This window comes from Amblyomma americanum, chromosome 9 (genome assembly GCF_052857255.1).
Source record: "Amblyomma americanum isolate KBUSLIRL-KWMA chromosome 9, ASM5285725v1, whole genome shotgun sequence".
NCBI classification, from domain to species: Eukaryota; Metazoa; Arthropoda; class Arachnida; order Ixodida; family Ixodidae; genus Amblyomma; species Amblyomma americanum.
This window is the reverse complement of record NC_135505.1, coordinates 94,444,057-94,459,266: the sequence shown is the minus strand read 5'-3', so window position 1 is coordinate 94,459,266 and position 15,210 is coordinate 94,444,057. Positions and strand designations below refer to the sequence as shown.

Sequence of the window (15,210 nt, the reverse complement as noted above, 5' to 3'; positions counted from 1 at the left end):
GGTCGTTGGTGATGACATTCCCTGCACCGCGCTTTTATGCTGCGAAGAAAGAATCCCTTTGCGATGCCTGCAAATGACACACTAATGACGATGGTATTAAAGAGGAAATGAAAGAAGAAAAACCTAAATGCGCTTACAGAGCCATCATTATTCCAATTAGATGAGGCGGATGGGAAGCAGTGAAAGTGATAACCTCTACCCCGGATGCCAACGAAGGCCACAGGACGAGTTCAAAACTATGGCAGTATATTATAGACGCTCTGTGGCTATGCGCAGAAATTTTTGCTATATTTACAGTTTTTTATTTTAAATATTGTGAAAGATAAATTGTTGTGATTTGCGCAGTTAGATAGAATAGCAAGGCGAGCTTTGTGTGCGTGAAAATGCTGAATAATTAACGATTAATTACTTAGATATCTAATAAACTTTATATATTTTAAAAGGCAAGCACATAATGTGAAATTGAAAGCCCTCAACAACAAACGTGAGCCCCGTTTTTCTATTTTGACGGTACGGAATGTGGCCCGAATTATCGATAGGCAAAACTATCCATTTTTTGAGCTCGCTTAGTTGGTTCTCCGTTTTTCATATTTATAAATTGGCGTCGCACACACTTGTAAAGCATCAAAAGCAGACTCCATTTCTTTGTTTGATGATGTAGAAGAAGGTTCCTTTATTCTGCCGTCTATACCACTTGTAGCGATACCTGTTTACAGATGTTCAATATGTTTTGAAACCACACTAAACGAGATTTCAAGGGCATATTTTTGACATTTGAAATTTCGAACCACACCTTCGAATAAAAAAAAATAAAAATCAGCGCACCGATGTTGACAGCCTTCAGTTTCACAATATAACCTTGGCCCTAAAATCTTAAATAAAAGTAAGTCACATAACTTAATTCATAAGTAGCGTAATTACTGAGCTTTCTCATGTACATAATGTAAGTCTTGCACCGCTGGATATAGTGTATGGTCTGCTTCGATGGATTGTAAAATCAATCGGCGCAGAACGCGACGTTTCCTAGACAGCCTTTAAGATAAGACTTCTTACATAGTTAAAGATCGCCCTGAACTTTGTGCTGAAAATTAGAAATCCAGGGTTTAGGAAAAAACTGAACGAAATGTCTTACTAAAACTGGTTTTTACTCTTTTAATGTGTGATCAGGCGGATTTAGAGAGAGGCTGACTGTTGTCATGAATATGCTACAAAACTGAAATAATTTAATGTTGTTTGTATTTGTGCAATTAGTATTATGCTTGGCAAGCGCAATTGGATTTGTATACATGGAGGAACAGCGAAATCTAAAGCGACGCTAACGTTTCATTTTAGTAAAAAGGCGTCTAGCCATTTTCAGGTGTTCTATCCTATGCGTATGGATTCCATGCTGCGTAGACAGATCCTTACTCAAATTGGGGGAACTTTGAGCAGTGATCCTGAAGACGCCTCTCATGTCGAGGCATGGCGGTCACCTGCAGGCTAGGCACAGTAGTCTTGCAGGAATGAACACAGAAGCGATGGCTCAGTCACTGGCGCAAATGTTTGTGGTTTCTTGTTGCCTATGCGTAGACGATTGCACTGAGAAAGGTGCTAACTGTATGATGTTAGTCTTTCGCTTATCACAATGCGATCAGCGAAAAGCGCCCGCAAATGGGCTACCTGGAGTATCTTGTTTCGACTGCCAGGATTTTACCCAATTCTGAAGCGGCTTAAATGCGCGAGCGCTCGGCAGAAGGCCTCTGGTAATGCAGGAGTCAGATCACTCTAACGTTCAAGCACTCAGCAAACCAGACACGGCAGCCTACAATTTTTAGCACTTATCACGAAATTCATGCTTGTTGCAAATTTGGTGTGAATTTAAGTATACTTTCGCAACTTGCGGTGATTCTTTCTGCTTGATGCCTGCAAAAACATCTTCCTTCCATCGCTGCCAAAAGCGCATGATTCGTATTCACAGCTTTCGCCCGAAGAGAGCACAACTCGCGGTATGCCTTAGTGGCGTCGTGCACGAGCAGGAAACAGGCCTGCTATACGCAGACGTTGCCCGCTGTATTTTGTAACCAAAAGAGGTACAGCTATCATTATATCGCACTATATAGGAAACAAATAATATGGGTGTCTTCATTAGAACTTGAAAGGCGGTTTAATTCCTATACTTCTTTCCGTGGTAAAGTGCTCTTACCATGCTGTTTTACAAGAAAATACACCTCCTCTTCCCGCTCATTCCTTGTAATTACACAATCAAGATGCATTGATCCCCAAGGCACAACTGATGACCAATTTTCTGCTCACGCTGAGCAGGTTGGCCAAGAAGCCCAGCAGGCTCGTCAGCTAGCACGAATTCACATCGCATAGCAACAAGATGAAGACTCGCTCCAATACAATCTCCAGAACAGAGACGTCTTCTACAATCCCGGCGGCCAGATTTTGGTGCGGATACCTGTTCGACGGCGAGGCTTGTCCAAAAAACTCATTTGTCGCTATTTCGGTCCTTATAAAGTCCTGCGGCGTGTCAGCCAAGTTAGCTTCGAGATGCTCCCGGACGCGGCACTTCCAGAGCTGAGAAGATGTCGACTAAGTAGAGCGTTCTTGCGGGCTAGTTGGTTCATTGCAGAAAAAAGGAAGAAACACAGGAAGAACAGGAGAACAGGAAGAAACACGACAACAGAGGCGTAGACTTCCAACTGTTTATTCGAGCCCGACAGGCAAACGCTTTATAGGGACCCGCGGCTCAAGTTTGCTGGCCATCTGGCGGCGGAACGTGAACTACTGGGAAGAGAAGCAGCCGGTGCGCGCCGTTGAGCGGCGGCAGACAAGTGCGTGCGCACGCGTTCCGAGGCCGTCCTGGGCGGAGCAGGGCGCCGCGGCGCCGCCGGTTTTGTGCAGTTGTTCGGCGAGCGTGTTGTGGAATTTGCACAATGGCAGAAGCGGCCCTACCTAAGCGGAAGCGGGGCCCGAAGTATTGCTGTGTTGTCGGCTGCCACAACAGTGCGGAAAACACCAAGGGACTTGATCCACCTGTAAAACTGTACCGATTTCCGGGGAAATGGTATGAAAAAGAAAGACTTCAAGCGTGGATCAACGCAGTGAGGAGGGTTAGGTAAGTCCGTACAACCATGCCGTGCTTTCGGCTGTGGCGGTTTGTATTTTGTGTTCGTTTTGGTTACCAGCCGGTAGTCAACGCTGAACATGCACGCGACGACTGCACTGATGATTACGGGTACTTGTTGTGTTCTCGCAAGCACAAATGTAAAAGTTGGATTGCGATTGCGTAGTGGCTTTTGATTTCCTGTATTGTTTTTTTTTAGGTGTGGCCGACGTTGTTACAAGTTCGCACATGAATATGTTAGCGCGTTTAAATAAACATTGCGCTGTTAGGTGATTACAGTTAGGCGCTGTCAGAGCAGTTTTATCACATCGGAACGAACTGCTGCAATAAAGGATTGATTTGTGAATTCTACGCCCGAACCCACCTCAGGAAATATGATAGACGCCGTAGTTTGCTTTGTTTTGTTGTGAATTTATATGCTGTTTTAACCTGTGAATCACACTTGCACTTATTATTATGCTATATTCGAGGAGCTCGTGAATTATTTGAGTTGCTCCCTTCGGAACTTGTTCGATTTCGTTTGTGTCTGTGCGTGTGTTTATGTTTGCCTTGGCAATTGATAATAGACAATACTATTCTTTCTTATGTAGCCCTGTTGGAACTGTTTGGTTGCCTAAGGAGCACACAAGAATTTGCAGCAGACTTTTTGTAGGCAACTGCAAGAGTGACATTAGCCAACATCCAGCCTACATCCCTACCATTTTCCCTCCGATCTACAGAAAAAAAGCACCTGACAGGGAAAGAGCGCAAAGGTATCAAATCAAAAATGTGAAACTGCCAGTGTAAAATGCAGCCTTAATTGTGTTTTTTAACGAGTTCTGCTTTTTTTATTTCATACTTTAAATCCTGTCACTGATTGCAACAGGGAGGGCATTCAAAAGGGCAATGAGATAAAAATATAGCAGTTAATTGCACGATGAGCTTGGCTGCACCCTTTTTAAGGTTGGGAGTAATATGTTACTTTTACTGGTTCAATGCAGGTGGCAAAGGCGTCTCAACCAGGCAATATCTTCTAGACAGCTCGGTGCAGGAAGTGAAAATCCATCACTAAGTACAGACGATGAAGCGACAATGCATAAACCAGGAACCTCCATTACAGACTGTCGACATCAGGACATTCACATGATGGATCTCAGTGATGCACCTCTGGAGATGAGCGCAGCTGTGGCTTCGACAAACAGCACAAGTGATTCGCATCCTTCAATGAGTGTGTGTGGCACAGGAGAAAGTCATTTCATTGCAAAGGGAGATGCTGTAAGAACACCTTTTAATTATGGGATAATATTTCTGTCTATAGAAAAAGTCTGACACAAATCCAACATTAATTTGCTTTTTAATACTGCCCTTTCAACACTGTTCTCCTGTAGCACTGAGAACATATCTGTGCAATACAACATAGTCATTTATACATATTTTTTTGGGGGGCATCCCAAACCAAAGCGAGTGTGGCTCAAGGAAAGCTAACTATACTTCTTTCTGCGACAAATGGAACTGATGCATCTACTCAAGTTGTGCACACAGAAATGAGTGACAAGGTTGGACTATGCTGCGGTTTCCTCTTATCAGTTGTGCTTAACTCTAGCTACATTTTATTAAGGCTAGCAGAGGATTTCCTTTTTAGTGCAATTACCTTTGTTGTGAATTTTTCTTCCTGTGTAACATTTTGTTATTTTATAGTAGTGGTGCTTATTTTCTTTTGGGAATGAATGAGGATAGTTGCAGGGTGATGCAAATACCATTTTTAATTGGTTAGTCCTCTTGCTAAAGTATATTTGCCTGTAAATTGCACCATGTTCTCTGCTTATTCTGCTGCCGGTTGCAAGTACGGATGGCAAACTGGAAGAAAAACTGTGGATTTCAAGGCTTTCAGTCTCTAAAGGAAAAAGAAAAAGCACTGCAAGATTTATGTGGAGTGACACTGCAAGTCTTCTGCCTCCTTTTGAACCTGCTGCCTCCTCCGAAGTACAGGCGCAATACTATGTCAAATGAAGATAGGCTGTGCTTGTTTCTCGCCAAGCTACGTCTTGGGATAACATATAGTGCACTAGGAGTAATTTTCAGTGTCGCACCCTCAACAGCATCCACTGTCTTTAGGATAACACTTGGTATTTTAAGCATTGCTCTGAAGAATTGGGTCTTCATGCTTTCCAGGAGAGCAATCAAACTTTCTTTGCCTGCCCCATTTAAAGAAAACTACCCGAACTGCACCTTAAAAATAGATTGTACCGAGATCCGCACTGAAGCGCCCTCAAACCCTGACTGTCAACATATTTTGTATTCACATTACAAGGGAGGATGCACGCTGAAATTCTTAATTGGTATAATTCCTAATGGTATGATAATCTTCGTATCAAAGGTTTATGGAGGGCGACATACTGACTCATTCATTACCCAAGACTGGCTTTCTGGAGCTTGTTAGACCAGGTGATTTAATTTTAAGTGATAAAGGATTTCCAAGCATCCGCACAATGGTAGAAGGGAAAGGTGCGGTGCTACTCATGCCTCCTTTTAATTCAACAGGTGGTTAAATGTCTGATGATGACATGGACATGGCTTACAAGATTGCCTCTGTATGTATCCATGTTGAGAGAGTAATCCAAAGATTGAAAATTTTTCATATTCTAAGGAACAGAGTACCACTTAGCCTGATACCACACATGAAGAAAGTATTTTCAGTGTGTGCTGCCTAAGTAAATTTGCAACCTCCAATAATTAAGCAATAGGCCTGCTTTGCTTGATGTAGTCCATACCTTAGTTTGCATGAATTACATTCATAAGAGTTCATGTTAGCACTCAAGTGAGTTCACAACTCAATTGTATGCGTCCCAGCCAATAAATGGGTATGCTAATCACAGCACTGAGGACTTTTGTTTTACTTACTTTTGTTGTGAAAGGTTCTGTGTTGGTAACCATGTGTTTCGCACAGCAGATCTGTGCTTTTAACTTTTTATTCTCCCATAGATGGCAGCAAAATAGTCAAAGCAATGGATGCAAGCCAGTACATGGCACTGAAATGGTATCACAGAAATATGGTTTATTGAACATCACTTGATATCACCTCATAATAGGTGTAATGTTAAGAGATAGGAAGCATGCACAGTGGGTCACAGGACAAACTTCAGTTAATGACATTCTTGTCAAAATCAAGAATAGGCATGGGCAGAACATGTAATGCGAAGAAAGGATAACCGGTGGTCACTGAGGGTAACAACATGAATTTGAAGGGAACTAAAGTGTAGCGGGGGGCGGCAGATAATTAGATGAGATAAAGAAGCAAATCAGGGGTCAAGTGGGTGCAAGCTAGCACAGGACCAGGTTAATTGGAGAAATATGGGAGAGGCCTTTGCCTTGCTTTGAGTATAGCCAGGCTAATGACGATGACTTCATATCACAGAACTCTGATTTATTGCACATGAGCTACACCCGACTACACTTAAATGAGATCACTTAGGCATCTGACTAGCATAAACAGTGCTACACATCTGGGTTGTCAGCCCAGATGTGTTTACAATAAAAATGCAGTACAATGCACCGAAATTTAATGTAGTAAAAGCTTGAGACTGTTGTCCTTTGGACATAAAACTCTTGGAAACCAACGCTTGACGCTTCCCCTAATTTGTCATGTGGTCTTTGCATGCTACTTTTAGCGCTATATTATTGATAACTTACATTTTTCAGTTTTACTTGTGCTTTACTAAAAAAATTTAAGGCATTTCACTGTTTTATACTGAAATGCAGTTTTATTATGGATGAAATATGTTAATGCTTTATCTGGCAAATTTTCCTATGTCATGACTAGGGGGCACTTGGACTAAAAAACGAAAAAGCTACCATTAGAACAAAAATTCATGCTCAAACACTTAAAATCTCCAGGTGTATTAAATTAACATGGCACGTCCTTTCAAAAGGCACCTGTTATAGCCAGAGTTGCTTCATGACAATAAATATCACATAACATAACACATTTTCATTAGATAACTTCTGAATACAAAATTCTTAAGTATGTTTAATAATTGGATAATAATGGAATTAAAAAAAACGGATAGGTGTTCAAAATTGATAAGGAATTCAGTGCGTGCATGATGAAAGAAGGTGGTTATGCAATGTAAAGTAACTTGAGCGAAGCATCTTGAATCAGCTGAGGAAATAAAGTATTGAGATCTAGAACTAAAACTGAATTAAAAACTTAAAATAAAAATACTCCATCTTTGGAATCAGATTCCACAGAAAGGCCTCATCCCGGTTTACATTTACTATCACTGAGTGTTTAGCACTGTAAATATAGAGAATGGCCCTGTAAACGTTCATTATATACATTTGCACTTGGATTTGAGTGTAGTAGCTATGTGTTGTTTTCAATACAATGTCATCCCCACTGAAAACTAAGAAAGGCAACAGGCTGCGCCTTTCTTCATACAAGATGAAAGGTTCATCTCTGAACTTATATGTGCACTTAATCTCAATGAGCACAGTTTCATTGTCAATTTTGGCGATACCGTCTGGGATGCAGCAAAGCCATGGTTGCTCTGGAAGCACGACGAGTCCTGTCTAAAAATAACGAATGGGATTAATTAGTACTTTATTTGAAAGATCTAAGGAATAAAAGACTTGACGTGCAAGGAGGAACTCATGCAAGGTAAAACAACAAGCAAACTTACTTGTACAATGCAAATACCAAGCTTTTGTTGCAGCTCATCTCGTGCAATTGCTTCTGTTTTGATACCTGAAAAAACAATTTGACGTCATAGACTTTATTATTATGGACATTGGACAGAATTCAATCCTGCTGTGGCACAGGGAGCACAATGATGTGATTTGATGACAAAGCACAGCATGTTTTCCTTTTAAATAAAGTTATGTGCTGCTGGAAAGCATACCGTATTGCATTGCAGCACTTGTGTAGGATGATCTCTTGCATAATTGCTCAGCTGCTCTCTGCAATCCGTCATCATTCTTTTTTGTCCTGATGGCATGTGCTTTTGTACTGCTTATTCGCACGTGACGCTCTTCTTGCCATCTGCAAATTATAAGCATTATAAACATGATTTCATTCATTATGTGTGTTGTGCTTGCTATCATTTGCCGAATTGCCATTACATACCGTGAGCAGTTTGCCTGGCCCCTTGTGTGAAGGCATAGGTCACATGGGTTCTCTTTAAGCACTACTTTTTCATCGCAGCTCGCAGCGCTTTTCTCATCTATTTCGCTGGCAAAATTTCTGATTTGGGTTTTTTCATTTTCAAGAACCTCAAGGTATCTGTAGACTGGTTGGTGCTTCATTGGCTGTAGTAATTCCTTTAGAGTTTCTTTCTCCAATTTTGCCGTCACTTGTTCAACAATTTCATTGACTACTTCCTCAAAAATCATATCCTCAGCACTTGTCTTTTCTATTTCCAATATTTGTCGTAGGGAACATGCTATGCCCAAATAGCTAAATATGATGTTTGGGCCTTGAGGCTTTCCTTCTGGAGTGCTAGTGTCCTGGCCTGTTAAGAAGGACGAAAAAAAAACTAAACAAGTTAATGGCATACTTAACAAATGGAAGCAGCTATGAAGGGCGGCATGCTGAATGCATAGAAATAAAAAAGATCAGCTAAACTAGTTGGCCAGAAAGCATATTTTCAGGCTGCAGTGTTGAAGCATCTAATAAAGCAGCGAATTCTACTCACAGGAGAAGAGGTCCGAAACATCTTGTTCTAAGCGCTTCTTTGGTTTGTCACTCGGCTTTCCCCATTTCTGGGGCTGGCTGGTGCATGATTCCTCCTCGTAGCGGTTTACATAGAGGCACATAGCAGCTGCATGCTTGCAATGAGCTGTGATGCCAGCTTTGCATGGGCATCTCCCTCCTTGAACAAGGAGGTTCCGCCTCTCCTGGCTTGACCACGCCAACTATGAGAGAAAGAAATTGTCTGGGTATTTCTCAAACCAGCCAGACATGCTAGACCATCAAACTAATTGTAAATGTAAGGCAACGTCAGATTTTGGGTGGCCTGGCTTATAGTTGGATGCGCCAAGACATTGCTTTTTGCTAGAGCCACGTCTCCATCTCGTCATGCATGTTTCGCTGCATTACTGTTCGCAATTGCTCTGTTACCGCATTCACTGTCTCATTATCTTACATCACTTTATATAACCATCTGATCGGCCGTCCTATCACACGCATTGGCTTTCCGTGAAAAATCTTTCGGTTATAATCGAGCCCGATTCTTCACACGCGCGCGCGCACTCACGCACACAGATTGAGTTTTCTTTTTGCTTAACGGCTTCCTCGTGGATAAAACTAACAACACTGTACATTTCCGCGCTTGCGTCGCAAGCACGACACCCGTGGCTGGGTATCACTCGCAGCTAACTACGCGTTCACGCCGCAGGTTTAACGCCTGTAATGCAGATTAGCCCACAAAACTCGTAGGCAGACGTGAGAACCGAATAAAAAAAATTATGCGGCAGTAAGCCGAGTTTCGCAGTGCTTTAATTCAGCCAACCTCGCAAGCGTCAGTGAATTTTCCAACCAGCAACTAAAGCATCTGCCTCGTATTCTCCAGCAGAGATGGATCGAGTGCCCCTAATCATTGCGAGTCATTTATCGGTAGTTCGAGCATATAACAAAATGACAGACTTACCTCGACGTACACGTCGTACACGATGTGGTCGCTCACTTGCGATGTGCATTTGCCACATAGCCGGGCTCCATCGTGGTCAATACTCTGCTCCACAGAGTATACATGTGAAATTAGCTTTTGACCTTTATTCAAGTTTGTTTTTTGGAAGTAGCTGTCAAGCTGAGCGACCTTTTTGTAGCCGCACTTCATACGATACATATTGGCGCGGCGTGAGCTCGGCGCGTGCACGGAAGCGAGCGGGAGCGACGCGGCTCAAAGGGCGCGCGCCACCGCGGATGCCCCCAGTTTCTCTTTTTCTGTCGGAGATGGCGCTTTCTGTCAGGAGCAGTACCGCCACTCTGCGACGCCGCGGTTCCCTGTAAGGGATGAACCTTGGTGCATAACCATCATTGACCTTCCGGCACCTCCTCTCCTTCCTGAAGGCCACCGGAATCTCTGGCTGCCTCTAGGCCTGAGGGGGCAGCACATGTAAGCTGGCATGATCATTGGCTGCGCGCCTACCCTCTCCTTTCAATCTTCTTCCCGTCCCCTACCTCCTTCTATGACACGAGGCAGTGGGCGTGGAGGCTCCAGTAGACAAGCCCGTGCCTTCCCACTTTCCATTCTTCCAACATCAACAGAAGATGAAGAAGAAGAATCATCATTGTCATTCACACAAGTCCTGATTAAAATCTAGACCACATTTATCAAATTGTTACGTTTCAGAAGGGCCCATAAATCACAGAGCACTCAGTCAGCGTGTCCCCAGACACTCCATGTAAAGAAATGACAGAAAGGAAGGAACCTAACACTAACAATCAATCTGAGTAAGGAGGGTGAAAAATACGCCAAATGACAATACAGGTGATCCAACAGACAACAAGAGTAAAAAACTATGGACACGAGACAAAATAATGGTGTGACATTTGGAAAAACCGGCATGAGAGTATGGAAACAAAGAACACGAGTAAAGGTGAAAATTAAAACCAGCTAAAAGAGTGGAATGAGTTATGGAAACAAGCATGACATGGACGGCAAGATAGAGCAAGTTTAAAGGGGAGCATAAAACCTGATTAAACTACATTTCCGGCCTTGAGATGCATACAAATAGGAACAAAATTCAGGCAAAAATGAAAAAAATATATGTAGCCTTCTAAAAACGCAATTTAACTAAGTGAAAGCGAAACAGACGGAGTGCTGACATATCTGTAACCATTTTGGACATTGTCATAGGCTTCAACCAGCTCCCTTTCCATCTTATCTCTCGATTTAAAGAAAAAGTTAGTGTGGCGAAAAGCTGGTTTGCAAGGCACGTTATTCTCTCCCTTACACTTCCATTTACAGTTCTTACAATGATGTGCCAGAAGACTTCCCATATTGTTCTTCACTTCCAGGTTATGCCCGTGCGCCTGTTCATTGAAACACCGACCAGTCTGCCTAATGTTAACTCTACCGCATGTGAGGGGAATTTTGTTAACAAGGCCCGAATTGCACTTTGTGAACTTCTTTTCGTGATTGATATAGCATTGCGCCCTGGTTCTCTTTTCTGTCGACAGCAAAGGGCACACGCTGCTCAGCTTGATCGGTGTCGAAAAATCGCCACATTTTGATCTTGTGGGATACCCGGTATACGTAAGGCATATCCTGCAGTGGCTTTTCCTTGTCTTTTTCATTCTTTTTACGGTCTTTAAACTTCTGTAATAAGCTTTCACGCGCTGCGGTGGGGCGGATAACCACTTGCACGAAAACGTTGAACTTGCTGGCTAATGCCTTCTTCTTATTTGTGGTTGCATGATTTTTCTACCCCAGATTGGCAGGCTAAGATTACGTTGGCACGTTTTACGAGCTTAGAATGTGCGCTTCCAAAAGGCAGTGGGTTCTTTTAGGTTCTCAGAATGTATGACCAGCAGATGTGTTTAGAGCCGAATTCGAGTGTAAGATCAAGGTACTGCAGTCTGCTGTCGTCAGCTAATTCGTGGGTGAATGTTAATCCCAGGGAGGAGGTGTCACATAACCCTAAAATGTCAGTCACCACCTCACCAAGGTAATCTTCTGGGGACAAGTTAAGTGTAACAAAGCAATCATCAACCTAACGGAAAACACGCAAAACCTTGTCACTGGACAATCATTCGTGAATGCGCTGGTGTACCGCTGACAGGTAAATATCACATAGGACAGAGGCTACAGACGATCCTATGCAAATTCTGGCTTTCTGGATAAAGTGTTTGGGTTTAAATTCAATGACAGTGGATCTAAGGTAAAATTTTAACAACTCAAGAAAATATTCCCTGCTGACCCGTGCCTTATTCTGAAAACCTATTTCCCGACTTTCTTGTACTTTTTGGCGGATTGCATCAAAGAAGGCATCATGTAGTACAGAATAAAAAAGGTATTGAATGTCAATAGAGAAACCAGTAGTGGCTTTCAGCAAGCTTTGGTTCATGTATGCCACCACTTCACTTGGGCTCAGAACGAGAAACGGGTCTTTTCCAACTGTCATTTCCAGATTACGCTGTAGGTTGTCCCAAATCATCCTTTGCCGTTTTTCTTTTTTGGAAACGATGGCTCTTAGAGGATACTCCGGTTTATGGGTTTTCCCACTGAAGAATACATGCAGGCTACCAGCTTCTTTCTTCTTTATTTTCTTGGCTTAAGTTTCATGATTCATGCTCGGAAGTATCTTGAGTGCAAACCCTTCTTGTTTCTTTGGAATGAATTTTGCTGGTTTGAAGTTTTTTGTCATTGCTTCCGTGGCATTTTTGTCGAACGATCCGACAGGTAAGACGACAAATCCGCTTTCTTTGTCCGTCTAGATGATGGTCGGGCCATTTTCTTTTAAATAGATGACTACTTTTTTTATAGGAGATTTTTTAGGAGGTAGGTGACTTACATAGCGCTGATGGCAGTCCATTTCGTTGCCGATGACTCGTTCTCGATGAATTTCAGGAACACGCTGCCCGACTTGTCCCACGACCACAACCAGCTGAGAGCGCTTGACGGGAGGCTGCTAAGAGAACTTGGGGCATTTTTCTGGGATCCTCTGTACGTCTCTAGGTAGCACAACACCATCAAGGACGGTGACCCTGTTATCAGCCTGAGAGCCGCGAGGCCTTTGTGCAAGGACCCGTCTCGCTTGCTGCCAGAGGAATTCTGTGGCATTCGCTGACAGCCTTCTGTACTCCGCGTACCTGGTAGCTGCGACGATAGCATCAAACTCCAGTTGAAGTGAAGCCTGCAGCCAGTCAAAATAAAATCTTCACATGTCTCCAGCACTCTGATTTCTACCCCTCACATATCCTCCTTACGTGGCCCGATGATGGTTACAGTTGTCCGAAGAAGACTCGTACTTGCGGCGGCACTATCTTGCGTTTCAAGCAGTACGCCAGGACATTGGACTGACAGGTGGTCACAGCGATTAGGTTCACTCACGTCAACACAGTATCGCTCTTCCTTTGGGCACACAAAACAGAGCCCTGGGTGGAAGAAATGTAAAGAAGTAGAACGTTCTTGCGGGCTAGTTGGTTCATTGACGAAAAAAACATTAGTTCTGCAGGAATTAGACACGACCGGAGAACAGGAAAAAACACGTCAACACAGGCGCAGACTTCGCACTGTTTATTCGAGACCGAAAGGCAAACACTATATATGGGATGCACCTTGACGCATAATCATCATTGTCATTCACACAAGTCCTCATTAAAATCTAGACCACATTTGTCAAATTGTTACGTTGCAGAAGGGCCGATAAACCACAGAGCACTCAGTCAGCATGTCCCCAGACACTCCATGTCAAGAAAATGAAAAAAAGTAAGGAACCTAACAATCAACCCGAGTAAAGAGGATAAAAAAACGCGAAATGACAATGCAGGTGAGCCAACAGACAACAAGAGTAAAGAAATATCGAAACGAGACCAAATCATGGTGTGGCATAAAAGGTGAAAATAAGACCTAAAAAACTTCATTTCCGGCCTTAATTGGGGTACATACATCCAAGAACAAGATTAGGACAGAAATGAAACATATATATGTGGCCTTCTAAAATCGCGATAAACTCAGTGAAAGCGAAATAGACGAAGTGCTGACATATTTCACCATTTTTTACAATGTGATAGGCTTCAACCACCTCCGTTTTTGTCTTATCTCTCGATTTAAACAAAAAGTTAGTGTTGCGCAAAACTGGCTTGCAAGGTACTTTATTCTTGCCCTTAACCTTCCCTTTAAAGTTCTTACAATGATGTGCCCGATGACCTCCCATATTGTTCTTCACTGCCAATTTATGTTTGCGTGCCCGTTCATTGAAGCACCTACCAGTCTGCCCTATGTAAACTCTACCGCATGTGAGGGGAATTTTGTAAACAAGGCCCGAGTCGCACTTTGGGAACTTCTTCTCGTGATTGATATAGCATTGCGGCCTAGTTCTCTTTTCAGTCAACAGCAAAGCGCACACGCGGCTCAGCTTGATCGGTGCCGAAAAAACCATCTTCGGCACTTTTTTGATGTTTTGGGATAACCCGGTGTATGCAAGGCATCACCTGCAGTGGCTTTTCCTTGTATTTTTCATTCTTTTTACGGCATTTAAGCTACTGTAATAGGCTTTCACACGGTGCGGTGATGAGGTGGGGCGGATAACCAGCTGCGCGAAAACGTTGAGCTTGCTGGCTGAAGCTTTTTTTATTCTAGAAAAATTATGCAACCCCATATTGTTAGGTTCCTTACTTTCATTTTCTTGGCATACAGTGTCTGGGGACATGTTGGCTGAGTGCTCAGTGGTTTATCGGCCCTTCTGCAACTTAACAATTTCATAATGTGGTCTAGATTTTAATCAGGACTTGTGTGAATGACAATGATGGTTATGCGCCAAGGTTCATTCCTTATATAGCGTTTGCCTTTCGGTCTCGAATAAACAGTTCGAAATCTGCGCCTCTGTTGTCGTGTTTGTTCCTGTTCTCCTGTCGTGTCTAATTCGCGCAGTAGTATCCTTTTTATGCGACGTCGACTACATCACCCAGAAATTGCCCATGTTATATGCATAAAGCCGTATTTTGTGTGGTGACACCCCCCCCCCCCCCCCCCCCAGACTCTTGGAACCTTTCGTGTGAGATTGTGTGTGTGATTGAGTTCGCTTGTGTTCTGCGCGGTCTTCTCGTGCGGCTTTTTTAAGAGGAGAGGAATGCCAGGTGGCGATCGGGCAAGAAGACTGAGGCTGGTGGCGCACGGATTGAAGGGTGAATTTCGAAGTTTCCCCTCCTGAAAGACGTGCCGCCAAGCTGCCCGACTTGCCACCAACACCGTGACATTATGCTTGTATGTTTGATGTCTACCCTCACTGCTATAATCTTGTAAAGTAAATACATGATGATGTCAATACATGAAGTAAATACATGAAATAAGGCAAAATACATGATGATGATGGTGAGAGGGTCCACAGAGCAGCCGTGAATCTGCACAAAAAGCCGGCAGTTGAACATCATGGTGCAAGCTTTGCGGCCGCCTCGCCAA

At 43.1% G+C, this 15,210-nt stretch overlaps 1 protein-coding gene across 1 annotated transcript; it reads left to right on the top strand.

Moving 5' to 3' along the window:
• Positions 1-2,736: 2,736 nt before the first annotated feature.
• Positions 2,737-6,085, top strand: LOC144103517 (uncharacterized). Its single transcript, XM_077636215.1, has 4 exons — positions 2,737-3,100; positions 3,700-3,861; positions 4,090-4,363; positions 6,071-6,085. Exons 1-4 carry the CDS (start codon positions 2,919-2,921, stop codon positions 6,083-6,085), a joined length of 633 nt encoding a protein of 210 aa, XP_077492341.1. The 5' UTR covers positions 2,737-2,918.
• Positions 6,086-15,210: the final 9,125 nt, after the last annotated feature.